The following is a 26144-nucleotide window of genomic DNA, read 5'->3' as shown; positions in this document are numbered from 1 at the left end:
TCTTCATCCTGTAACATGGGCTTATAAAGATGTGAGTGGAGAGTTTTCAATCCTCCACCTTAAGTTTCCTTTGGGGGTCAGTTGCCTTTAGGGTCAATTGAAGGTCATACCCTTAAGCTGGGGGGACTTTTGAGTAATTAACCCTAGATAGGTTCCTAAATGGTTTATTTGATGTCTCTTGGAACCAACAGCCATATCTCAAGAGGATTAAAAACCCAAGTAAAGTGTAGCACCAGCTCTGCTATGGCTTCTAGCCTACTAAAAATTCATAACCAAACATTTGCTAACACTCGACCATTCTCCAAGTCACTTGTTCTCCTGTTATAGTACACATTCATGATCCTAATTGATGAGGTTTTCAGGCTAAACAAAATTATTTTAATTCCATCGTTTTGCTATTTAATAGAAATAAAATCAGATAAATAATGATAATTGTGATGACAAAATACTTCTGCATAAATTTTCTTATTTAATAATGGTATTCGTTATTATCTCCATTTTTCAAAAAAACTTTAGAGTGGTTGCAGTAACTTTTTCAACATTACACAACTGGTAATTGGCAGAGTCAGAATTTAAGCCTAGAGAGGAATCTTTTCACTAAACTAAAGCAGATGAAAACATAAATGGAATTAAAACTTGGATTTTTTTGAGGGAGTCAGTAGTTTTATGGCAATGCCTATCATACTTTGCATAGGATACAAAAGACTTCACTTGAATGGGGTTTGTTTTTTAGGGAGGTAGTTTTTCCGCTTTTTTTAATACACAGTACAGATGCCACTGTATTGTTTAGGTTGACAGTTCCATTCAGTTCAGTTGCCAACGATGATACTTAAACAGTACATATTTGGCCTAAAGAAAAAAAAAGAGGTTAGAACAAAAGTGTGTGAAGAAAAATTATTATGGAGAAAAGGGACATGATTAAGTGAAGGATATAAAGAGTAATTTTAGAAGTTATGGCAGCTTCTAATAAAGTTTGTGTATGCAGTTTCTCACCAGGTGCTGAAGGTTAGTTTCCTTCCTGGCTGGAAGCTCCCCAGAAAGGATTTATGGCAGCTTTGTCCTCAGAAAGCTTTACCTTTAATCAGATAAAGGGAATCTCAGAAAAGGCTTCTTTCTGCATCTTGCTGTATCTCATATGTCTTCAGTTTAAGGTAATCTTTATACTATTCTGGTAGGTTGTGCATCCCTTCATTTGGGACTGCACATAGCTAATCAAATCTCTAATAAGAAATGCTGTTCAGCTGCTGATGTCTCTGGACTCAGAGGGCCTGGGACCCAGCATCAGCTGGCCAGTGTCTCTGGGGAGGGGACACAATGAAGCTCATGTTGGAAATGCTAGGAAACTGCAAAGTGGATTTGGCTGTTGCTATGGGAAGGAACTGCTGCTGCCAGAATGAAGCAGCATGCCGAGGCAATACAGGAACCACAAGCACGTGGGAAGCCCCCAGGAAGCAGACAGGAGGAGCTGCTCCCTTCTTCCTCCTCCAGCCTTGCAGTCTGTTGGTGGAGCCTAACAGGGAGTCAGTTGGCAAGACCAAAACTGCTTAGCAGAGTCCCAGCTCCAGCATCACTAGGCAGAGCACGGAGGCTGAATTTGAAGCTGAGGGACAATCATAGTATCAACTTCTTAGAAACCACACATTCTCACACCCCTGCCCCACCCCCAGGCCTGATGAATCAAACTCTGGGGATGCCGCTCAACAATTTGTGTGTTAACAAGCCCTCCAGGTGTTTTAGGTGCACGGTCAAGTTTGAGAACCTCCAAACTAGAACACTGGGCATCCAGATTCTTCATTTGCTGATTTTCAGTCTTGCCAGTGATTGGTTCTTTAAGAGAAAGTACTGCTGCTCAGAACCTAATCATGATCCCCACCGTGCTTCTAGGCAGCTGGGATTGGCAGAAGCTAGAAACAAATTCAAATTATATAAGACTTTGGTTTCTTTGTGAATTAAATAGAAGTGATACTCTTAGGGTTTTGATTTAAGTTATGAACAGAGATCTATCTAACAGAGCAATAAAATATAAAAACAGTATTAATGTATAGCTCAATGTAATAAAAAGTATAAAGTGAGACTAAATCATATTTAATTTCTGTAATTATTTTGGTGTTAGGTGGAATTGAAGCATAAATGATAGCTATTAGCTGTAAATAACTAATTAACGTTATTTTCAGACATCTGAGCCATTTTTTCTCCTTTCTTTGCATGAGCAAATGCACACTCAGACTCAAAGCTGAAATACTTAAAACATGTCCTTTCTCCTTTCCTACCCATATAGTCCCTTCCTTTGTCCCTGCCCCATGATTTTGAGGAACAAAAGACCTAACAGTGGCTTGACCTTGTAAACCAGGTGCTAAAGAGCTGAGTTAATGGTAGGGACCTATTCATTCATTTGCCAAACATTACTGAGTTCCTGTACATAACTATGTTGTAGGCTCTGTTTTAAGCTCTAAGTAAACATTAGTGAACAAAACAAAGTTTCTACATCTGGAGCTTATATTCAAATAGGTAAGATACAAATAATAAGTGAATGAATAAATAATATATAAAGTGATGGTGAATGTTATTAAGAAAAATACAGTAGTATAAGGAGAAAGAGAATGACTAGCCTTGCCATATTGTGCATTAATTTTCTGTATGCCCTAAACCTAGGACTCAGTAAATTTTTATTGAATGAATGAACAAACTTATTAAGACATCTCTGGTAGCATCCGTCGCATAACAGTGATAATACTGTAGTTAATTGGATTTATCTAAACACAGTGGCTCTGAATTCTGAAGAGTGAGAGTAGTAGCATTAAAGACCAGAACAGTGAAAAGAAAAGATAATGAGATCTCAGGCATCTGACCAAGTTTGAGTTAGGGAAGAATGATAAAGTCAAATAATATAAGAACCAAAAGGAAGAGGCTAGCAAGTCTGTACCCTTGTTCTAGGTTCTTGAGATTAGACAATTTCTATTTGAAAGAAATTAATAGTCTTTGGGGGGTTCTGTTTACACAAATTCCTAGTTAGGATTTCAGCAGCCACACCCAGGGAAGATCCTGAAGCAAATCATCTGCTTAGGAAAACAGAAGATGTCTGTGGGGTTGGAAAAATAGTGAGAAAAAGGATCAGAAAATGAGTCACTCCTATTTACCCATTCTAGAAACGCTAAAATAAACTTGAGTTTATCTTCAGGATAGGTTTCATAAGAAACAGTGGTATTAAACTTGAAATTGCCTTAACAGAAAATATCTTACACTCTGTTAGTATGAAGAATGCATTAAAAAAATAATACCCTTTGTTGATATCCAAAATGCTTACTATTGGGGCTAGCGGTTCCTAACACCGAGGAAGGAAAGAGGTTCCAGTGATTGATGGGACCACTGTACATCATTTACACACTCTTCTGTTTTACACTCACACCTACAAACACACACGTACACACACACACAAAAGATTTATAATTGGCAAACGTATAGGAAAAATTTATCATCACATTCACCATTCTACAATATGCTGGAAATACTCTGAATATGCTTTAAAATCACACATTTTGGGGCTTCCCTGGTGGCGCGGTGGTTGAGAGTCTGCCTGCCGATGCAGGGGACACGGGTTCGTGCCCTGGTCCGGGAAGATCCCACATGCCGCGGAGCAGCTGGGCCCGTGAGCCATGGCCGCTGAGCCTGCACGTCGGAGCCTGTGCTCCGCAACGGGAGAGGCCACAACAGAGAGAGGCCCGCGTACCACAAAAAAAAAAAAAAATCACACATCTTTATAATTTAAAAGGATAACTGCCTTTTGTAGTATGTAAAAATCAGATCAGATATGCTTCAGGAACTAGATGACCTGACTAACTCAAAGCAGGGAGGGGTCATATATGTGAATGTTGGGTAGGACCCAACAAGCAAAGAGGCAAGAGAATGTCTGAGTAGAGTATTTCTTTTAGAAGAGAGTGGAAAGTTCCTTTTTTAAGATTAGGGAGAAAAGGATCTTGCAATTTTACACTTGAAGCATAGAGATGTTTTGTCTTTTATTAGAAGGGAGAACAAGGATGAAAACAGAAACTATGGGTTACTGTTCATATTCAAAACCCAACCTTACCCCTTCTTCAGTAATTTTTCCCCTATGAAACAATATACTGGAAGTGTTAGAGTAATAGTAAATCACTAGTAGAGTTATAGCAAATCACTAGTGGAGTAACAGTAAATCACTAGCAGAGTAGTAGTAAATCATTAGCAGAGAAATAAATCTCATGCCAATCAAACGATTCTTGATAGGGAACTCACAGGCAAGAGGTAGATACAAAGACGTTTGATACCAAACTAGGTTTTAGTTCAAATTCACAAACCCTGGAGGAATGTAAGACTAGGATACAGATTCTCGTTGGGTTTATATAGAATGTTCCAATGAGGTCTGAAGATCAAAAGATAAATGAAAAAGCAGCAAATAGTGGTAAAGAATTAGTATGAAAATAGCAAACCAACTTTTTAAATTTCTTAAAAGATGATTAGAATCAGATTGCCTGGATTTTAACTGTGAGTTTTGCTACACACTGTGCCACTCCAGGTAAATTATTTAACCTATTTGTCCTCAGTTTCATCACTTCTAAAATGGGAACAATAAGCAGTAAGGATTCACTGTATAGCACAGGGAACTGTATTCAATATCTTATAATAACCTATAATGGAGAATAATCTGAAAAACATATGTATAACTGAATCACTTTGCTGTACACTTTTACACTTTGCTGTAACACAATATTGTAAATCAACTATACTTCAATAAAAAAAGAAATGAAAAAAATAAAAATGGGAACAGTAATAGTTTCTTGTGGGGTTACTATAAAGTTTAAATGTGTATAATTATTAAAGCATTTAGCATAGTATCTGGAACATGGTGGACATTCAATATACATTACCTAGTAATATTTATTATTATTACTTATTATATTGCTAAACCCAGCTAGTGGGAGTATTTTTTAACGTTAAAAAAAAAAGTGAGAAGACCTACTTGTCCCTCCACTGATCTATCATATCTACAATATTAACCAGGTTTTTCAAACTTAGGCCTCTCAACCTACCACTTAGAACTAAATGTAAGCTCAAGCTTTTGGGGAGGAGGAGGAAGCTGTTTTAAAATAAGCTCTTTAAACCTAATTGATGCCAGAAAATATCGCAAACTAATCACCAGCATAAAAATAATCTTTCCATACCTAAGGTTTATGAAATAATCAAAGTCAAATGTGTGTGAGCTGTTTTCAATCCTTATAGCTAGCATTTTCCCCTTCTAATAAGTTCCTATCTCCAAATTTAATCAAAAGTTTCCAATTATTTATAATCAGGTCTAGGTAAAGATTTTTAAAAGTTGATTTTGTTTTGGAGAATTGTTTGCCCTATTATAACATCTTTTGTTAGAAATAATTTATGGTGGTGAAGTTTAATATACTAGCAGACAAAAGACTGCATAGTTTTTGTAGAAACATTGCTTCTGGAACAATTTCAAAATGGAACCCCAAAGACAGTACATGTAATGTTGAGATATTCTTAGAGATATATTTCTACATTTAAAAAGTAAAACATAATATGCTTTATAAATTAATCTCAAGTCTGAGCCAGACACAGAAGGGTGGTAAGCCTCAATTCTGTACCCACATAATCAAGTCTGTGGAAACTCTGGGAACCATGCCACTGGGCTCCAACCTAGCAGAGTTGGGAAATGACACATTCTTTAAGAAGCTCTTGTGCAGGAAATGAGTGGGTCACAAAGCACACCAGTAAAGTCCATAAACTTGTTTTATGAATGAAGAGTATGAGGGGTACTGGCTCCAAGCTGCAGTACCTTTATGAGGATGTCATAATTTCTCATTCTTCAGCTTTTATCATGGTGATGGATTGATACAACAGAATCCTAACAGGAAAAAATTATCATGTCAGCCATAAGAATATTGTCCCATGTCACTGCAGAATTATTTAAAATAAATTTTCCACATTTATCCCCATTCCTAGATCAGATCTTCCCACCTGCCCCTCCCCATCAAAAACAGAAATGATATACAAAAAGCCACAAACTTAAACTAATCAATTTTATTCACACTTCCCATGAAAAGCAGTTACATTTGTACATAAAATCATTAACACAGAGAATAAGAGAAATCTTAAGATGAACATATCTGATTAGACACAATACAGAAAGTAAATGTGAAAATTGAAAGTAGCATACTTTAGTGATTAAATTTATACTGTATTTTCTACTTATTTATAGCAGCATCAGTAAGATTCCTCTATTTTTTAATAAACTAGCAGCAAAATTTTTTTAACTACACAAATTCAGTAGATGTTCCCCCCCCACTGTTTCACTTATACAGAATTTATCACATTAACCAAACAAAACCACTTCTAGTTCCTGAAGAAAAAGGTGGGAAAAGGTTTCACAAGTCACCAGTTATCCCTAAAAAGAAGGGAGGCATGAGGAAGGAAGCTGAAAAAAATTTGCGTATAATTAACCAAAAAATAAATTCTCAACCACCTTGACCAATTATGAGTAAATTTTGTGGCATTCGTGTGTTTGTGTATGTTTGTGAATAAAAGGTATGTTAACTTTATTTTCTGATTTTATACTGCAGTTGAAAAATATGTGGAAGTTTCCAGGAGGCCTGTCAGAGCCTGGAGAAGATATTGGTGTGTATATTACATATCTTTAATTGACTTGAAAATGTTGAGGAAATTCATATGTTTACTTTCTTGCTGTAGAGCTGAGAATAAGATTTTAACTTTTCTAATTGGTTTAGGCTAAGTCAGAAAATTTCAGTGAAGTTACTTCAGGGATGATATAAAATTAGCAGCAAAACTTCCAATATTACAACTTATTTCATTGTTATAAATAATACCATTAGGAGCATAACACCTGTTTTTCTGCTTAGGACTGCTTCTAGATTAATTTGCTTGAAAATGAGAAGCTTTGGATGTACATCAGTCAAGTTTAGCATTAAGGGTTATTTTGAATATAACTAAAATTGTTGGAATTAAACTATGATAAAACAAATTCTTGAGCATTCTATCACACAAGGATGAATAGTAACTTTTAAATGAATTGTGAAATAAGAATTATTTATAAAGTCAATTATAGAACAGTGGTGACATAATTCTTCTGTTTATGAAAATTTTATCTACTGTTTATTTTGGATAGAAAGCCAAAGCATAGTAAAATGTCTCAAATGAGAAAGTCTGAAATGAAAGATAACTTCCTAAAACAATTTACTGAGCTCATTATGTCAGGATTTTACAGGAAGGAAAGAATAGAAACTGAGTTTTCCTACCTATTCCTTAAACCATTGGGTCAAGTGCAGTCCCTATCATAATAAATCAACTCATTTCATATCAGTATTATTTGTCTATGACTTTTTCCTCAATATGTATGTCCCCTAGTCTCTTTAGCCATCATTTATATGAAGGCAATGTCCTAAATTATTTTTAAGTATTTTAAATATATATATATACTTGAAACGATTTTTTTTAATGTTCCACAAATTTAAAATGCCCTATACATAGTATAGAATCAACTCCTAATATCCTATAAGTAAATTCACTACATTCAGATATATCCATAGCAAATTTTGTTTTTTAGGTACTTACTGACCTTTTGCTTAGAGTTTGCTAGGCCTTCTGTTGAAATAAAAAGGATTTTGTAGTGGTGCAAGTGTTGAAAGAGAAGGGCATTTATTCTAGAGCTCCTGATTATCTCACACTATCCTTATGTGATATGACATCATGTGAACTAGTTAAGTTTATGTTTTACATCCTCATCCAGTTGATACTGGGCAAACAGCAGTCTACAGGAGAAGGTTTGTGTAGCTTCCTCTTCTGAGTCTTGCCTTCTCAAATGAATTGACTTTTCTCATTTGAATTTGTATGGATAGTCTGAGTTTCAGATATATTTAAATGGAGAAACACATTTCCAAGCCAAATGTGTATAATTGTAGGTTTGAGTGTACTCCAGAACACTTCAAGTCCATATTATTAGGAATTCACTACTTTTTTTTGTGTGTTTGTGGTTGTCACAACAACCCACCTATTCAGAGATCGTATATACACCTCACCATGTGGAAGTAAGAAAAAAGCAGCAATTGGCATTCACCACACTACCTAGGAGTAGTATAAATTGAAGCTTTGCCTCAGAACTGATAAAACCCTGAAAGCAGTTAGAAATGATAACTGACAGTAGAGATCTGGAAGACTATGTATAGAGGGCATTTCTATTTTGTAACAGTACAATAATAGATTATTCTTAATGATGAAGCCAGATCATCCAGGAATTATTTAAATTATTTTCTTTAAGCTCTGTTTTTAGGAAAGTATGTAATATACTTTAGGTATACTGCCATCACAAATGTGCAAACATTCATATTGGCTCTTAAGCAGTAAACAGTAGTTAACTGAGAAGCACATTTGTTTGGAATCATTCATTCTTTGATACTACTAGGTAAATGAAGCACTATTGTCCGTAGTGCTTAAAAAAAAAAGGAAAATCATTAAGGGGGCGTATACAAAATAGAATGCAATCCTTAGGTTTTCATATAATATAATACTCTAAGAGTACAATACACGTACAAGGTTAAAAATGGAGAAGCTGCCTTCCTGAAAAAAAATCTCATTACCACTGACAGGAAGAGCACCCCTGCATAGCCAAAGGTCTTTAAAGCAGGGGGGTCTGATCAGAATTCATCAGTGTACCAGAGTCAGAGGGAAACAAATACCAGAAAAACCCATATTCTGCACAGTTTTTCCTTTTATTTCAATCTAATCCTATTAAATATTAGAAAATAGAAATAACAAATATAAATTCCATTTCATTATTGTCCTTTAACTTAACAAAACACTGACGTTTTTAAACATATCTTTCAACCAGCAAAAAGAAAAACAAAACCCTCTTGGTTTTTCCTATGTTCTTCAAACCTATAAAACAGTTATTTCAATTTAGCTTACAGTACATTAAAATAATAAAGGTACAGGAGAATAAAGCACTTTAGATAGAAAAATCTTTAAATTCATGGTAAAATCTTTGGAGAAGAGATTTCAATCTTAAGATGGAAGGGGTTCTTCTAGATACAAAAGCGCTTATTTGCCCATTCAGCTTTTAGTCTAGTCAATATCATGGATTCAAATTAAACGGATCAAACTACCCAGGCAGCACCAATTTTGAATCAACTGCTGTGGTGACTGCTGAGCAGGGCAGATTTCGCTCACCAGCCCTGTCCTGTGCTTCCATAACACATCAACAGGCCAGACTCAAGAACTAAATGCCAAACTCTTGATTAGTGTTGCTAAAAGCTAAACAAGACCCCCATGGTCATCTTTCAAAGTGTTTAAAGAATAAAAATAAACATTTAAACAATTTTTAAGTCAGATCAGCAAATGACATGTAAAATTTAAGACTACTGCCACAATCTTTAACAAATTTAATAACAAACATGTATACTACTAAAAATTAGCTTTCTTATTAAGGCAAGTTTTCCTTAACATATAAATTCTTCTTTTATGTTTTCAGTTTAAAAATATAATTTCTAACCATGTTTGACCTAAGGCAAATCTCAATTATAAGGGAAATCCACATATAATTCAAGTATGGCAGACAAACGTCTTATCTATTAAACACTTTTCCTGTGCATATTTCCAGAGCTGTTTATCAGAAAAAACATTTGAGACATTTTTTTTTCTTTCAACGACTTGCTCTTCCTTGCCTATTCCTCACTAGTAGGACTACTAAGAAGACAAATATAATTGACAATTTGACAAACAAGAAAATGGAGGCATTAAAGGGTAGTTGAACAAAAATTTGTACCTGTGGCAATTGTGAAGCTTCCCAGCAAATAGGCAAGGAAGGCAGCTTTTTTAGGGGCTTCTTATAAAACACTTTGGGAGACAATGACAGAGCATCATAAAATTAGAGAAATCCCATGTAGGAGTTTCATCTGGATATTTAGAAAAAGCAGCCACAAAAATAAGTTATTGGCAATAAAAATCCTGTCCCAGAAATTTGCATATTATTGAAAAATCAACCTTATAAAATGTGAAAACCCTAGTTGTATTATAAAATTCTGTAAATTGCAAGTTTTTTGAAAACTTCTGATGAAATGACTGCAGCATTTTGCTGTTGGAGGAATGAATCCAAGTTCTTTGAAATGCAGGAAACAAAGAAAATGCCAAAAATTAACCATGGTGGGATTCCACTCACAGCTCTATGACTTCAGAGGCTTGACAGTCCCAGCAGAGACCAGGGGAGAGTTGAATCATTTCATAGTTCAGTACCTTCTGTAGCTCTCCAGACTTTTATAAAGAAGAGTGGATCACTTTTTCTCAATTCTGATGTTTATAAATTTAGGCAGTTTTGATGGGTAATCAGGAACAGGATAATAATGAAAAAATACGTAGGAATATTAACTGCAGCTTTGCAACCTATGTTTTCACCTCTGGGGAAATAAAGCAGGAAGCATTTTTTAAAATGTGACTCCCAAAATATATATATATATATAAGTGGGTAAGCCTGCAAGTAGCAGCCAAAGAAATATTCAGTATTTCAAAAGCTTCTTAGATATACATTGGTAAGAAAATACTTCGGTACTTCAGGATGTCCAGTAAGGCAAAGAGTTTACATTGAAAACTTTATTTTCTTAGGGTAAAGTTGTGCTTTTTGAGCATTTAGAAAATGCTTCTTGAAAATCTTTGATGATTAAATTCCTAAGAATGTGATCCTTATTGATTTGTACATTTTCTTCTATGTAGGAGATACAGCAGTTCGAGAAGTTTTTGAAGAGACTGGTATAAAGTCAGAATTCAGGTCCCTCCTGAGTATTCGGCAACAGCACACCCATCCTGGAGCTTTTGGAAAGTCAGATATGTATATTATCTGCCGCCTAAAGCCATATTCATTCACCATAAATTTTTGCCAGCGTGAATGCTTAAGGTGTGAGTGGATGGATCTCAGCGACCTAGTCAAGACTGAAAATACAACTCCGATCACCAGCAGAGTTGCTAGGCTGCTGCTGTATGGATACAGAGAAGGGTTTGACAAGATTGATCTGACCATGGAAGAACTTCCAGCAGTTTACACAGGCTTGTTCTATAAAGTCTATCACAAGGAACTGCCAGACAGTTATAAAAGTATGACAGGCATGGATTAGATTTATATTTACATGGTTTTAAAATGTTTAAGTAAATTGTACCTGTAGATTAATGTGTGCCGTATTATAAGAAGTAGTGGACATTTGGGTTAACTAAATATCTGACTCAAATTTTCTAATGTCTATGATTTCCGTGAAGAAAACTTGTTTGTACGTATGCACATTTTAAAAGCCTCTTTTCAAATGAAGCAAATGTATGAAAAAGATTGTAGCTGTAAGTAAGCTTCACTGGATAAAGGCAAATTCTATATAAAAAGTGGAAGTCTATGCATTTTCCAGGAATTTTTGTTGTTGTTGTTTTACTAAGGCAATGGTTAAATATTTTACTGTTAGATAAAAGGTTATCTGACCAGTTACGTAAACTGAGCAGATAGCTGTATACATTTTTCTTTTCCTTTCATCAACAAATTTCTAAAATATACCTCTTCTTGCATGAGGTATATGAAATGAGATCAGATGCTGCCATTAAGATCAGCTCTTAGCAGACATTGGAAGAAAAAGTATAGCTTTCTGCCCAGGTCCTGTTTTGGGGCCAAGTTTATACTGCCCAGTTCGCTTCAGTGCCACATACCAACTGGAGTATTTCCTTGACCGGTAAGTATTGTAGTTATTAGATTCCAGTCGTTCAAAAAAGAAACACTCGTCTGTAACACATTTCTGAAAAACAAAGGAAAAATTAGCAGTTGTTGTCATACTTTTCATGTTAAATATTTAATGACAGTACACAGTGCTTTGGGTTCAGCAGGACGATCAAAGTAGTGAGACTCAACAGGCCAAAATCTGACACAATCTGAGTCTGCAGAAAGACACAGGACAGGAACACAGCATATCAGCAGGACAGTTTCAAGCACATTTCTTCGGAGGAGCAGTCCAAGGACCATTCTCCAGCCCCACGACGGACAGGTCAGGTGCTAGGCAGTAGGAGCACACAGGTGGTGTAGGAACCACACTGGCTCAGACTTGAAACATCCCATGAACATAGATTTCAGTGGTCTCCAAAAAGACATACATCCAGTAACAAGAAAGACCTAAAACTGATTAATAGCTCCTGTAAGTCGGCTTCTAGAGGTAAGAATTTTACTGGATATTTACTTGGCTTTAATGTTTTGACTACTGTTAACTGAACTTTTAAAAACTGAAATGCAAACTTATCTAGTTTGCTCATTTCTTTTTTTTTTGTAACTTACTAAGAAAGGAACTTAAGTGCAAATAAATCACAGGTAGCCTTACAAAGAAGCATACATTGCACAAGGACCCAGCTATATGATACCCAGGACTGTCACATGATTTTCAAAGAGATTCAAATGCAATAACAGTGGCATGGATACTCTGTAGCCAATACTTGCTACCTTTGGTGAAATTATTGTGCTTCCTTTGTTAACTGACGTTAACCTGTTTTACTTTATCTTGTCACTTTTTAGTGCCACCAATAAAAATCTTCCTCTTTCTCTATTCCAGGTTTAAGGTCTGGAGTTGAAAAGTAAAGAGTGAAAGGAAAAGTCATGTAATCATAAAGATAACATGAAAGGTCAGCATTGAGATTCATGGGCTAATTTCCCAGAAATAGACCTAAACCACATCAGTCAGTTATCCTCAGGACGTTGATATGCTCATTTTTTGGTGTTCAGTCAGCCTACAGGGTGCCCCACCTTGCTAGTTAGCACTCCCTATAATGCTTGGCCAACTGGGATACATACCATGCCAGTAATATTTGCCTTCTCAGCCAGATGCTAGTATTTTAGAGAAAAGAAATAGTACCGGGGATTAAATGGATAATATTGATACATTATGGAAACCACAAGTTTGTTTTTTTATTTTTTAAACAGAGGTTACTTGTACCTTTTTACACAGAGAGGAGAGAAGGAAATTGTGCATCTGTGCTGAACATTCGGACATGTAAGGTTACTAAACAGCTGATGTGCACTTGAAAACAAACTGCATTTTTTTAATGGGTAGTAGAGCCAAAATTCAGTCTCAATAAAAGCATGCATCTAACATCCCATTTTAAGCAATTTTCAGTTCTCTCCATCCTAAGTTTACAAATCATCTTCATTGGTTGTGATGTCAATAATCCTGTTAAAAACTGATGCAGTGTAATTTTTTTAACCTTTATAAACATATTCACAGAGCTTTTTTCCTATACTCAATGTTTAACTGCTCACCATTACAAACTTAAGAGAAAAGGAGATCTTCAGAGGACATCACAGAGGAAGTGGGTAAGTAGCTCCTAAAGGGCTTACAACAAATTGTACCTTGCCTTCAAGCCTTATTTTATATAGGCCCAGGAGCTGGGAAATCCCTTAATTCATGGTTATTGACTGCTCTCATGCATATCATTTTATATAAATACCACAACAATCCTCTGACATAATGTATCATATATACTCATTAACAAATGAGGAATCTAAAACTCAAGGCTCATAGATCAGGAGACTAGGATTGACATATATACACTACTGTGTATAAAACAGATAACTAATGAGAACCGACTGTATAGCACAGGGAACTCTACTCAGTGCTCTGTGGTGACCTAAATGGGAAGGAAATCCAGAAAAGAGGGGATATATGTATACGTATAGCTGATTCACTTTGCTGCACAGCAAAAACTAATGCAACATTGTAAAGCAACTATACTCCAAAAAAATAAGTGATAACCCTTTGCCCATGTATCCATCTGACACCTTTTCATCAAATTACATTTTCCTTTATTTTCCTTTATTTTTTTTAATTTAAGAATAATCTTGGGGTACAGAAAGCACACAGCTCAAATAATGCATTTATTCATTTAACGTAATTTTTTTCTTCTAGGCACTGGGATACATCAGTGAACAAAACTGAACAAAGATCCCTGCCTTTGTGCTGGTCAGATTCTCACTGGAGGAGACACAAAATAAGCAGTAAGCATAATTGAATAAATTGTACGCTAAAATACGATAAATCCTATGGGAAAAAGTAAAACTGAGAGGATAAGAGGGATGGGGGATGGTGTGGGTACAGATTAGGCTGCAGTATTAAATAGCACGGCCACAGTAGGCTCCACTGAGAAAGTGATATTTGAGCAAAAACCTGAAGGAGCTGGAGTTAACCCTCCAGATACCAGAGAACAGCATCCCAAGCAGACAGGGAAAAGCCAGTGTAAAATCCCTACAACAGGATCATGCCTAAAGTGTGTGAAGGGCAGCAAGGCCAGTGGAAATGAAGCAGAGGGTTTGAAGGGGAAAGGAAATGAAGTCAGAGAGGTAATGAGATAGGAGATTTATAGGCTACTGTAAGTATTTTGGCTTCTATCCTGAGAAACTGAAAAGCCATTGTAGACTTTTGAGCATGATCTGACATTTTTCCAGGATTACTCTGGCTGTCAAGATTACTCTGGGCCAAAGGCAGATGCAGACACAGATACACCCGTTAGAGGCTTGCTCAGTAACCTAGACAGAGAGGGAGACTCAGACCACGCTGGTAGCAGCAGAGAAGGTAAGAAGCTGTCTGCTTCTGGATGTATTCTGAAAGTAGAGTCAACACAGTTTCCTGACACATCAGATGTGCGGTGTAAGATACAGAGGAATCAAGGGTGGCACCGAAGTTTATGTTCTAGATGATGGACTTGCTGAGATGGGGAATGGACTTGCTGAGATGGGGAAAGCTGTGAGGGGGAACAGGTTTTATAGAGAAAGATTAGGAATTCAGTTTTGGATATGTTGAGTTTGAGATGAATATTAGATGTCCTAAAGGAGATAAAGAGTGTTTACTGAGCGCATACTCTGCAAGAGACAAAACACTTAACCTTCTTTCCCTCTTACTAATGCTAATAACCACAGAATTGGAACTTGAAAAGTACTAATTTATTTGGAATGCTGAGAAGTGTTTTAAGTTACAGTAATTCCAATAAGCCATATTCTCACTTCTAAAAGGTATGGAATCTAAAAACTGAATGTAGATGTACATGTATGAGAGTAATATAAATCTGTCATGCATCAGTGGTAGGCCACACCTCAAGACTTGCCTGAACATTATCCACATGAACTAGCTTAGCTTATGGTCCTATATAAGGGGCACAATAACCATTTGTTGATACTGATAACGGTGATGCGAATGATTTTAAAGATGGTGCTGGAAACTTGACCCCTCGTAGGGGCATCTGAATAGGAAAGAATCAAATAGAGTTTGAAAAAGCATAATCAACATTTTAAATATCAACAGTTTAAATAGCTTCATTTGTATTTTGCCTATGTATTTAATTTACTTTGAAATTTCAAAAAGAAAGTAAACTGATGTGAGATATTTATACATAATGAAAAACTGACCCTAGGAAATGGGAGGAACCATGTTTCTCACTATTGGAGTGGGTAGTTACAGACAAGCCAGCAGGGAAGGCTAATACTGTTGGATTAGGGTTGGATAACATCAGTATGTACTCATTTTTAAATATAGAAATATTTATGGTTAAATATAGATGGTTAAATGTAGAAATATTTATAGTTATGTGTATATATATATCCAGGATGGTATATGCCTATATTCCTTGCTCGGTCAGATAAGAGGGCCTGGAAGCAGACACACCTCGGTAGCAACAAGCACGCCCAGATCTTGGTTTCTGATGCCATTTTCCAGTAGAAGGAACCAAGCCTCCTTAGAGAAATGGCTCATTCTGGGCTGGAGTAGGGAATATACAAGATGAGACTGGAGCACTCTTAGAGGACATGAAAAGGAAGTGCTCAAAAAAACCCACATTGACTGGGGTATGTCAAAGAATACAGGAGCCAAATGAAAAAGCTCCCAAGAGCCAAAGCTGAAACAATGAACAACAAATACAGTTTTGGATTATAACCCAAAGTACAAAATAAATATCCATACATATATACTGATACACATGATTAACTAAATAAAAGAAGTTGTTTCTCATACAAAAGAATTCCAAATAATTTACGCAGATACTTCCTCCTCAAGGAGACGGAGCATAAACCTCCCCTGCCCCGACTCCCATCTCTTAAATGTAGACTGTGTATAGTGACTTTCTTCCAAATACAGTATGGAAAGGGGAAAACAGCAGTAACTTTACTACCTCAGCCAGCTGACCAAGGTTAATATTATTAGTGATAAGCGTGTTCCCTGAAACGATACAATGAAAATAGTACTTTACCTCTGTGATCTACCTCCCAAACACTCATAACCCACGTCTAATCATGAGGAAAACATCAGGCAAACTCGAAGACCTTCTAACAAATACTTGACCAGTACTCCTCAAACTGTCAAAGTAATCAAAAAAAGGAGAGTCTAAGGAAATGTCATGATCTAAGGGAGACTACAGGAACATGATGACTAAATGTGGTATCCTGGAACAGAAAAAGGACATGAGCTAAAAATTAAGGAAATATGAATAAAGTGTGAACTTCAGCTGATAATGATGTATGTATCAATATTGGTTCATTAGTCATGACAGGTGTACCATACTAATGTAACATGTTAATAGGAGAAGCTGGGTGTGGAGTATACAGAAACTCTCTGTACTGCATCTTCACAACTTTTCTGTAAACCTATTACTATTCTAAAATCAACATTTATTTTTAAAAAAACCTGACTTTAGGGCTACAAGTATGACCACAAAAGAAGAATCTCAAGTAACTGAATTTAGTAACTCTAGTTACACTATGAGGGATAAAAGCATCTCATTCATTTCTGTGCTCTACAACATCCAAATACAGATCATTTGTTTATATATACATATCCACTTTATTTCACCATACTATAAATGCCAGGCGGGTGGAGATTTTCTTCTGTTGTTTTTCTTCTATTCTATTGCTGTATCAGTGCCTGGCACATAGTGATCAATAAATATTTACTAAATTAATGAATAAATGAAACTTTTATATAGGTTACAGTAAAAATACCATTCAATGGCACTGCAAAATCTAAATAAGAACAAAGGAACTAAGACCAAGGAAAATACAGCCTAAGTACTGAAAAACAGAATATAGTCTAATTTTATGGACTAATTTAGTCCCTGAGGAAACTAAGCCAGTTGGCCCATTGACTATCCTAACATCTGCGAGGATCTTTATGAGCCAGGAAACCTGGGTTCCAGTCTTGCCTTGATCCCTGACTATCTTGTATCTTTGAGTGAGCCACTTAACCGCTCTGAACCTTACTTTTCTCATCTGTAAAAGAAGACTGAGTTAGATGATCTTTAAGATCCCTCCCAATCTTTAACAATTTTTAAGCCTTTAAAACAATCTTAAAGCCCTGGCATACTATAAGAAAAGAACTAGAGTAAATTCTCCTCCCCCTGCCGCCCCCCACCATCCCCTGTCCTTATGTATTGGCCTCAGAATTCCCGTGCACTGCTAAATGTTAGATTGACCCTTATGCTCACTCCCCCATGCTCTGTTTTTTGGATTGTTTGTTCTTTTACAGTACTTTGATTTTGCAGTTTTGGCTTATGAGAGAGTTTGCTCAACATGAGTCCAAGAATGCGTTTGCTTACACAGCTTCTGAGAATTAAAAACAGACATGATGTGTAAGTATCAGTGTTGACTATTTCAAAACAAACTGAGAAAGACACAAATTGTAAAAAGTTTAAATTACTTAATATTGTAATATATATGTAGCTTACGTAAAATTTTATAAGATTGGATTCTAAAAGAAGCAATAATTCTTATTAAGCAGTAACCTTTGCATTTAATCTAGTATTTTATCTCTTAAAAATGATATTCTTTACTGCATTTTCTGACAAATTTAATCAGTATATATCACCATTCTGTATAAGTGAATCCTCAAAAATCTCTGTTTCATTTCCCCTCAAGTAAGAAAGTTATTCGATAAGTAAAAAAAATTTTACTTTTACAGTAATTAAATGTATATTCTCAGATACGATACATAACTTTTGCATATTTGACTCTTACGGATCAACACAGATCACACACATTCTAATACTTACTGAATTATTTTGTTTAGGTTATCACAATCTGTCGCATAATATAGAAAACAATGTGCAACTTTTTCTAGCAGCTAAAGACCAGGCAGATTTTTTCATACCAGTGCTAACACTGAGGTTCTTTGGTGATTTAAACTTAAGACTACAGTTAACCTCATTATATGCAATTTTTGAGCATAGAAGAAATCATAGATCCTAATATTTGTCCTGGGCTTCCGTTGTTCATAGCAACAAAATTTATTTTGCTATGGAACGGAATACGGAGTCTGTTGTATATTAAAGAACTACTCAACTTCAGCCTCCAAATTTAGGCTTTGGCAGGTAAGTATAGTTACTGAGTCTTTTTTAATACTCTCAACTGGTAGTAATCAACCTAACCTGACTCTTAGAAACCAAAATGTGTTATTATCCAGCATGCTCTTCTTTCTGAGGGGAAACTATAATGTTTTACAAATCAGTGTAGGAATCGCACACAGGATACAATGCAGAAGAACCCAGGGATGTGCCATAACATAGCAGTCTGAAATGGGGTGGGGCCCTGTAGAAGAAGAGTGGGAAGAATTATGCCTTTGGCAAATGCAAGTTCATAAACCCCAGTGTCTCTAGGTAATAAGGAACACCTGCATCCCCAAATGATGGCTACTGGTCACAACACTGGACTTATCCCAAAGTTGTTTTGTTTTGTTTTTCTTTTTTACATGCCAGTTGTCTCTTCCCATTGTCACCTGAGTGAGGTCCCTGCTGACATCCCCAGCTACAGTGTCTTTCATCATCAGTGATTCATCTCAACCTGTTAAACAGTGGAACAGATGCTATTAATAGCCAAGGGTCAAGACTTTTAATTTCTTGCCTGAAAGTTGCTATTGTTGATAGCTCAGTGCCTATGGATCTGACTCAGAGGAAATATGCCACTTCCTGAATCAACACCACCTCCTTGGTTTGGGGGTAAGTGTCCCTTGTTTTAGGGACACTTACTTTTTCATCTGAAAATTGACACAGCCCACCCAGACTAATCTGAAAGAGGACTGCTGCTGAAGAGGCAAGGCAGCAAGCCACACAAATTGAATGGTAAGACTAGAAATTGACTCATGACCTTGGCATGGAATAGATCCAGTGACAGGAGCTGGAACAACTGGATCTTGGCTGGTGCCTTTCCTCAAAGAAAACTGATAAATCCTGAATATTCCATTTATGTGTAACAGCTGTAGCATTGTCCCTACAGAGTTTGTGATAAATTTCTGAGCATTGCTAAATTAACTCTTACTGTACCAGCTTGAAGGAAATCTGTTGTATCTGGAAGAATTAACACACATCCAAGGGGACAGAAATATATTTAAGACTAAATAGAATGCTGTGACCTTAATCTTGTGAAAGGTCCTGCTTAGCTAAGGAAACACTGTTTTATTTTATTGTTTTATTTGTTTATTTTATGCTTCTGATGGTACAGAATCAACCGTTTGGGAAGCTTAATGCCTATGTGCCAAGAGAAGAGATCAGAATTCTCTGAATTCTAACTTGTAGAAAATTCTCGAAGAATGAGAAGACAGCTCAGGTTTTAGGTCTAGTGTCTTAAATTGTCTCCTCTTTTACAGACTCCAGTAGTTTCAAAGACTCACTATAGAGTAACTTCTCAACCTAAATGTCCATTGACATTTATTTACAAAACAGAAACAGACTTACAGACATAGAAAACAAACTTATGGTTACCAAAGGGGGAAGAGTGGGGAGGGATAAATTAGGAGTTTGGGATTAGCAGATACAAACTACTATGTATAAAACAAACAAGTCCTAGTGTATACATCACAAGGAACTATATTCAATATCTCGTATAACCTATAATGGAAAAGAATATGAAAAAATATATATATTTAAAATTGAATCACTTTGCTCTACACCAGAAACTAACACAAACTAACACAACATAGTAAATCAACTATACTTCAAATTTTTTTTAAAAAATGTAATAAATAAGGTAGAGTAGCTTCTGTTTTCATCACTTTTGACAATTATTTTTATCATTACAGATGAACCTGTGTTCCAGCCTGTGTTCTCAAGATAAATAACCCCTCCAATGACTATCTTACAGGGCCAATTACTGGATCTTCTAATCTCTTTAAGTGGAAAACCACAGGGTAACAATCTGAAGTCACAAGACAGACATAGCAAAGTCTAGAGCTTTAAAACCATTTTGACTAGTGCCAATTTGACTAGAGTTGTCCATAGTTGAGACAGAAGCAAATGTTGTATGTATTTACTTTCTTTCCTCCACCACCTTTACTGTCCGACAGTAGCCAAATCAACACTATTGCAGGAGACAAAGTGATTCACACTGTGTTTTGTTACATCCTGAGGTGAGAAGAGTAGGGTTATCCCCTCTTCTCTCTACAAGGTCAAGGTCATCCAAAATTACCCATTGATTCACTGTCCTGGAAATATTTTAAATGCTACTTCAGTAGATTCCCAAAGTATTACATCATCCCTTGAGATGACAACAGGCTGGTAGAAAAAAAAAAAACAGTGGAAGAAGTGAAAGTTCCAAGTAGTCAGCCTTTCATAGCTATGTTTTTTTTGCCTAGGAAACCTCATCCATTTCCCCTGCTTTAGCCACCACGTATATGCTTATGACGCCCAAATCTATATATCAACACAACACCTCTCCTCTAAACTCCGGACCCCTAACTCCAACTATGTAGTGAACATCTTCACCTGAATTTCTCTTAGGCACCTCAAACTAGATAAGACTAAATGTGAACCTGTCTTACCTTTTCCCAGAACTTGCTCTTTTCCTCTTCCCCTTTCTCATCTACCTCCTCATCCAAACTAGAAACCTGGATGTCATCTTTGACTCTTTCCTCGACTCTACTCGTAACTCGGGTCAGCGTCAGTGCTCACACTTTACTCCATTCTCTTCATCCTGTCACTGCCAGGTTCTGATCATCACTTGCTTGGACTATTCCCATGGCCTTCTAACTGGCCTGTCTCCACCAGCCTTGGACCCCTCAAATCCATCCTCTGTGCTGCTGCCAGAGAGCTCTTTCTTGAATTCAAATCTCATGTGTCTCTTAAAACGCTTTATGGCTTCCCACTGCTGAGAGCAGCTCAGGTACTTCAGCAGGCAGTTTACCTGCTTCTCCAGCCTCGTCTTTTCCCCTCTACCTTCTGTTGCCTTTGCACCTTACACTCCAGCAGGAGTGAATTGTAATTCTGGAGAAACCCCTAGTAAGCCTTCCGCATCCATGCCTGTGCCATGTCCTAGAATTATCTATATCCTGATCTCCATTCCTCTGTTCCTGAACTGCCTGATAAACTCCTTCCTCTGCATTATGTCAAATCCTCTTGGTAGGTCATTTTTCCCAATCTAGACAAGTTTAATCGCTCCCTTTCCTTTATTACTATGCATACATGCAACATATAGAAGAACACACCGAAGCCACCCCTTACACATTATTACGAATACTTATTTACACTTCTGCCTCCCCAGGCACTTCTGTCACTTCTGACAGGCACTTCTGTCACTTATTAAAGGCACAGGCCATTTTGTATTCAGTTTTATAACCCTAATACCTAGCATGGTATCTAGTATACTGTACACTCAAAAAATACTAGCTATTGAAGAGGATTCTAAAATTTATTCAGTTACATAAAAAGAGCACCACTACACTGAGACTTATTTATCCTACAAAAATCACATAAATATAATAAATATATCCTTGTCAGATGATCAATCAGATGGTTGAATATTCTTTTTCTCTGTAATTCTGTTTCAGTCCCTTCAGAAATCCAAAGATCACATACAGATGGCCAATAGGCACATGAAAAGATGTTCAACATCACTAATCATTAGAGAAATGCAAATCAAAACTACCATGAGGTATCACCTCACACCACTCAGAATGGCCATCATCAAAAAATCTTCAAACAACAAATGCTGGAGAGGGTGTGGAGAAAAGGGAACCCTCTTGCACTGTTGGTTGGAATGTAAATTGATACAGCCACTATGGAGAACAGTATGGAGGTTCCTTAAGAAACAAAAAAATAGAGCTGCCATATGATCCAGCAATCCCACTCCTGGGTATATATCCGGAGAAAACGGTAATTTGAAAAGATACATGCACTCCAGTGTTCACTGCAGCACTATTTACAATAGCCAAGACATGGAGGAAACCTAAATGACCAGCGACAGGAATGGGTAAAGAAGATGTAAATATATACACAATGGACTATTACTCAGCCATAAAAACGAATGAAATAATGCCATTTGCAACAACATGGATGGACACAGAAATTATATACTAAGTGAAGACAGAGAAAGACATATATGATATCACTTATATGTGGAATCTAAAAAAATGGTACAAATGAACTTATTTACAGAACAGAAATAGAGTCACAGATGTAAAACACAAACATAGTTATCGAGGGGAAAAGGGGAGGGATAAACTGGGACATTGGGGTTGACATATACACACTACTATGTATAAAATAGATAACTAATATGGGCCTACTGTATAGCACAGGGAACTCAATACTCTGTAATGACCTATATGGGAAAAGAATCTAAAAACGAGTGGATGTATGTATAACTGATTCACTTTGCTGTATAGCAGAAACTAGCACAACGTAAATCAACTACACGCCAATAAAAAATTAATTAAAAAGAAATCCAAAGCTCTTCACTCAGAAAAAAATTCAAAAACTAAGCTCAAAACACCACAACTGCTCAGTACTATTAGATCTATTCTGTGGGGAAAGCTATAAAGTGCTATATAACTGGCTACTGGTATTGGTATTATGGCTGTGGTTTGTATATACACACACTTTTAGGTACATGTCTTATCTACTCCCCCAATGAGACAGAAGTACAATCTGTGTCTTTTATACTGATCTGCCTCCCTGCGTCATTCCCCACACAGTGTCTGCTCAACAGACATACAATCCTGGTTGTAATAATAATGGTGAAGTTGACAGGGAGCCTGTATTAATGGAAAGAATACTAGCCAGCAGCAAGGACCCTGGAGTAGTGTGATAAAAAGTAAAAAAAAAAGAGAAGTCCCTGCCCTTAATGAGCTTATATATAAATGAGAAGTAACATGAGGAAGTAACAATTTTGAGGACCTATTATGTATAAGACCCTGATTTTGGCACGATATAAATTATTTAGTCCACACAAAAACTCTGAGATATAATCATTATTGTCTCTATTTTATAGTACTCTAAATGGCAAGTGTTTCTATGTCATACTTGAAATAAGCTTAAAAACTCATACTCAAAATTTTATATGTCCATCCCAGTGATCTTCAGACAACTGCACAATATAAAGATTTTTTTTAAACTATAGTTTTAGGGACTTCCCTGGTGGTGTAGTGGTTAAGAATCCGCCTGCCAATGCAGGGGACACGGGTTCGAGCCCTGGTCCAGGAAGATCCCACATGCCGTGGAGCAACTAAGCCTGTGCACCACAACTACTGAGCCTGCGCTCTAGAGCCACAACTGCTGAGCCTGTGTGCCGTAACTATGAAGCCCATGCTCCACAACAGGGAAGCCACCACAATGAGAAGCCTGCACGTTGCAATGAAGAGTAGCCCCCGCTCACCGCAGCTAGAGAAAGCCTGTGCAGCAGCGAAGACCCAATGCGTCCAAAAGTAAATAAATTTATTAAAAATATAATTTAAAAATAAGACTATAGTTTAATAGCTTTGCAGCAAAGGCAGTAAAATGCAGTGAATTAGAGTTCCTGCTCTAGAGTCAAGACTGCCTGGCATGCCCTCCTGGCGTGCCATCCAGGCTCTGCCTCATATGACCTGTGTTTTCTTGGTTACTTTATTACACCCTCAGAACTTCAGTTTTTGCCTCTGTGAAATAGAGTATAATACTCTATTTTATAGGATGAATGTGAAGATTAAATGATATACCTGTAAAACCCTTAATAAAGATTTAATAATACCAATACTAGTAAATTCATAGCAATAAAAGCTAAATTTTTTTTTTAAAAGTACGAAAAGAGAAAACATTACTTACAGAAGCCAGTAATCTTCCATCTTCCTTCATAGCAAGGTAACGGTTCGCACACACTCCTTTGATAGACACAACCCCTCTCTCTTCTGCTTGAAGTTGTAGTTTGACTATAAGTAATGGAGAAAAAATTACCTTTATAGCATCATAGAAAAAAGAGGCATCTACATGTTTATGCAACATGCAGGGTAAAGACAAGAGGCACTTGTGCATCCAGCCAAGGAGCTGGGGGACAGGGGCCAGATGTCAATTAAATTCTGTTAGAATGAGAGGCAGACCCACTAAAGTATGAGTGCTTCTTGACTCCCCTCTCAATCCAGTGACAGATGGAGAATTTTTTTTCCTTCATGTGTAATTAGCCTCCACTTGGCCCTGTTAACTACTTAGATTTTTTTTATGAACATATTTTAAGAGTACATGAATATATAAACTACTTATGAGAATTTCCACACTACTGCCTAACTTTAAACTCTTTAAGTTATTTTAACCAATTCTTCACAAATAAAATATAATTGCTCACTATTATCTTTTGGTTTGTATTTCCTTGAGTTTCCTCACCTCTTATTTCTAGCTTCCCCTTCAATACAATCAATACCAAATGCATTTATCTTTCTTTATGGAGGGATTGTGATGTACAGATTTTTTTTGCAAATATCTATTGGGAAAACAAAATGTTTATGCTTAATTTGCTTATAGTGTGATGAAAGATTTTCAGAATGTAAGATCCTGAAGAGGATGACCTATGTGTTACACTACATTATCAATATTAAGCAGACTGTTGAAAAACAAAAAAATAGATATTACATGATCATGATGATAATGCCATAGGGACAAATAATCATCTAATTAATCCAGTTAAAATTAAGTTCAAAATTTGTTTTGCTATTCAGAAGCAGCATTCTCCTGCCTTAGAACAGCATTCCCCAAAATGTATTTTGGCTGACAGAGATTACTTAAAAAACAGGTTCTGGGGCCAAATAAATTTAGGAAATTCTTGGTTAAGTCAAGTTAACTCCTTATTGTCAAACTTCTCAGAACTTTGCCTCTCATAACCTGCATTATAAATCACCATAAGGGGATCAAGTATACAGTGTGTATAAAATGTGCTTGGGTCCCAGAACAAGTTTTTTCATAGGCTATTCTGTGGCCTATAAACATATCTAGGACATTCTTGAGAGCAATAGAAAAAAGTAGTGAATATTCAAAATTTTAGAAATCAGAATAATATTATTTGGATAACATTAGAAACATAAAGTAAATTTAATTTTCCCAGGTGAACCCGGGCAGCTAGGAAACATGGCACGAAAAGGCAATGTTTGAAAAATTCTGGAATTACTATTAACTTTGTTAGACATAATTATGTCATAGTAATTATGTTTTAAACTTTTTCCTATCAGGTAGAACAACATACGGGTAAAATGAGATATAACATCTGGGATTGGCTTTAAAATATTCCAGGAAAAAAAAAAAAATATTCCAGGAATCAATCAATATTTTTTTAATAAAATGGGTGGGATAAATAAAACAAGATTGATTAACCTATGTCAATAGTTATTAGAAACATGGGAGTTCATTATTCTCATTATTTTATGAATGTTTGAGAATTTACATTTTTTATAAAAAGATATTTGTTGGACATTTAATGTCTGATTCTCCTCTGTACCAGTCACTCCAGGTGAAATTCTTCTACAGAATCTTAAAAGACAGTACAAAGTAAAAGGAATATAATCAAGACATGAAAACTAAACGGAGAAAGGCATAAAGTCTCTTTCAAAACATTATGGGAAACTGTAGAAAATAAGATTTTTTTTTTTTTTTTTTTTGCGGTACGCGGGCCTCTCACTGTTGTGACCTCTCCCGTTGCGGAGCACAGGCTCCAGACGCGCAGGCTCAGCGGCCACGGCTCACGGGCCCAGCCGCTCCGCGGCATGTGGGATCTTCCCAGACCGGGGCATGAACCCGTGTCCCCTGCATCGGAAGGCGGACTCTCAACCACTGCACCACCAGGGAAGCCCAAGATTTATTTTTAACAAATATAAGCAAAA

General features: G+C 36.4%; 2 protein-coding genes across 7 annotated transcripts in view; one reads left to right on the top strand and one right to left on the bottom strand.

The window, feature by feature from the left end:
* The window catches only part of NUDT6 (nudix hydrolase 6), a 47076-nt gene extending 35635 nt beyond the window's left edge, over nt 1-11441 (top strand). For 4 of the 6 annotated variants that reach the window (XM_024745161.1, XM_024745158.1, XM_024745162.1 and 1 more), the window contains exons 4-5: nt 6606-6660; nt 10762-11441. In XM_024745161.1, coding sequence (XP_024600929.1) covers nt 6606-6660; nt 10762-11159 — 453 coding nt within the window. In that variant the 3' untranslated portion in view covers nt 11160-11441. Of the gene's footprint in view, nt 1-985; nt 1006-1096; nt 1152-6605; nt 6661-10761 lie in introns of those variants that run through there. The other 2 variants (XM_024745163.1, XM_024745164.1) reach the window with 2 other exon arrangements.
* Nucleotides 11442-11630: 189 nt separating this feature from the next.
* FGF2 (fibroblast growth factor 2) overlaps nt 11631-26144 on the bottom strand; it is a 75039-nt gene continuing 60525 nt past the window's right edge. Inside the window, 1 exon segment of the mRNA XM_024745076.1 lies at nt 11631-11816. Within this exon segment, the coding sequence (XP_024600844.1) occupies nt 11631-11816 (186 nt within the window).

The sequence above is a fragment of the Neophocaena asiaeorientalis genome, unplaced genomic scaffold, assembly GCF_003031525.2.
Source record: "Neophocaena asiaeorientalis asiaeorientalis breed wild unplaced genomic scaffold, Neophocaena_asiaeorientalis_V1.1 scaffold65, whole genome shotgun sequence".
Lineage (NCBI taxonomy): Eukaryota > Metazoa > Chordata > Mammalia > Artiodactyla > Phocoenidae > Neophocaena > Neophocaena asiaeorientalis.
This window is presented reverse-complemented; position numbering and strand designations above follow the sequence as displayed.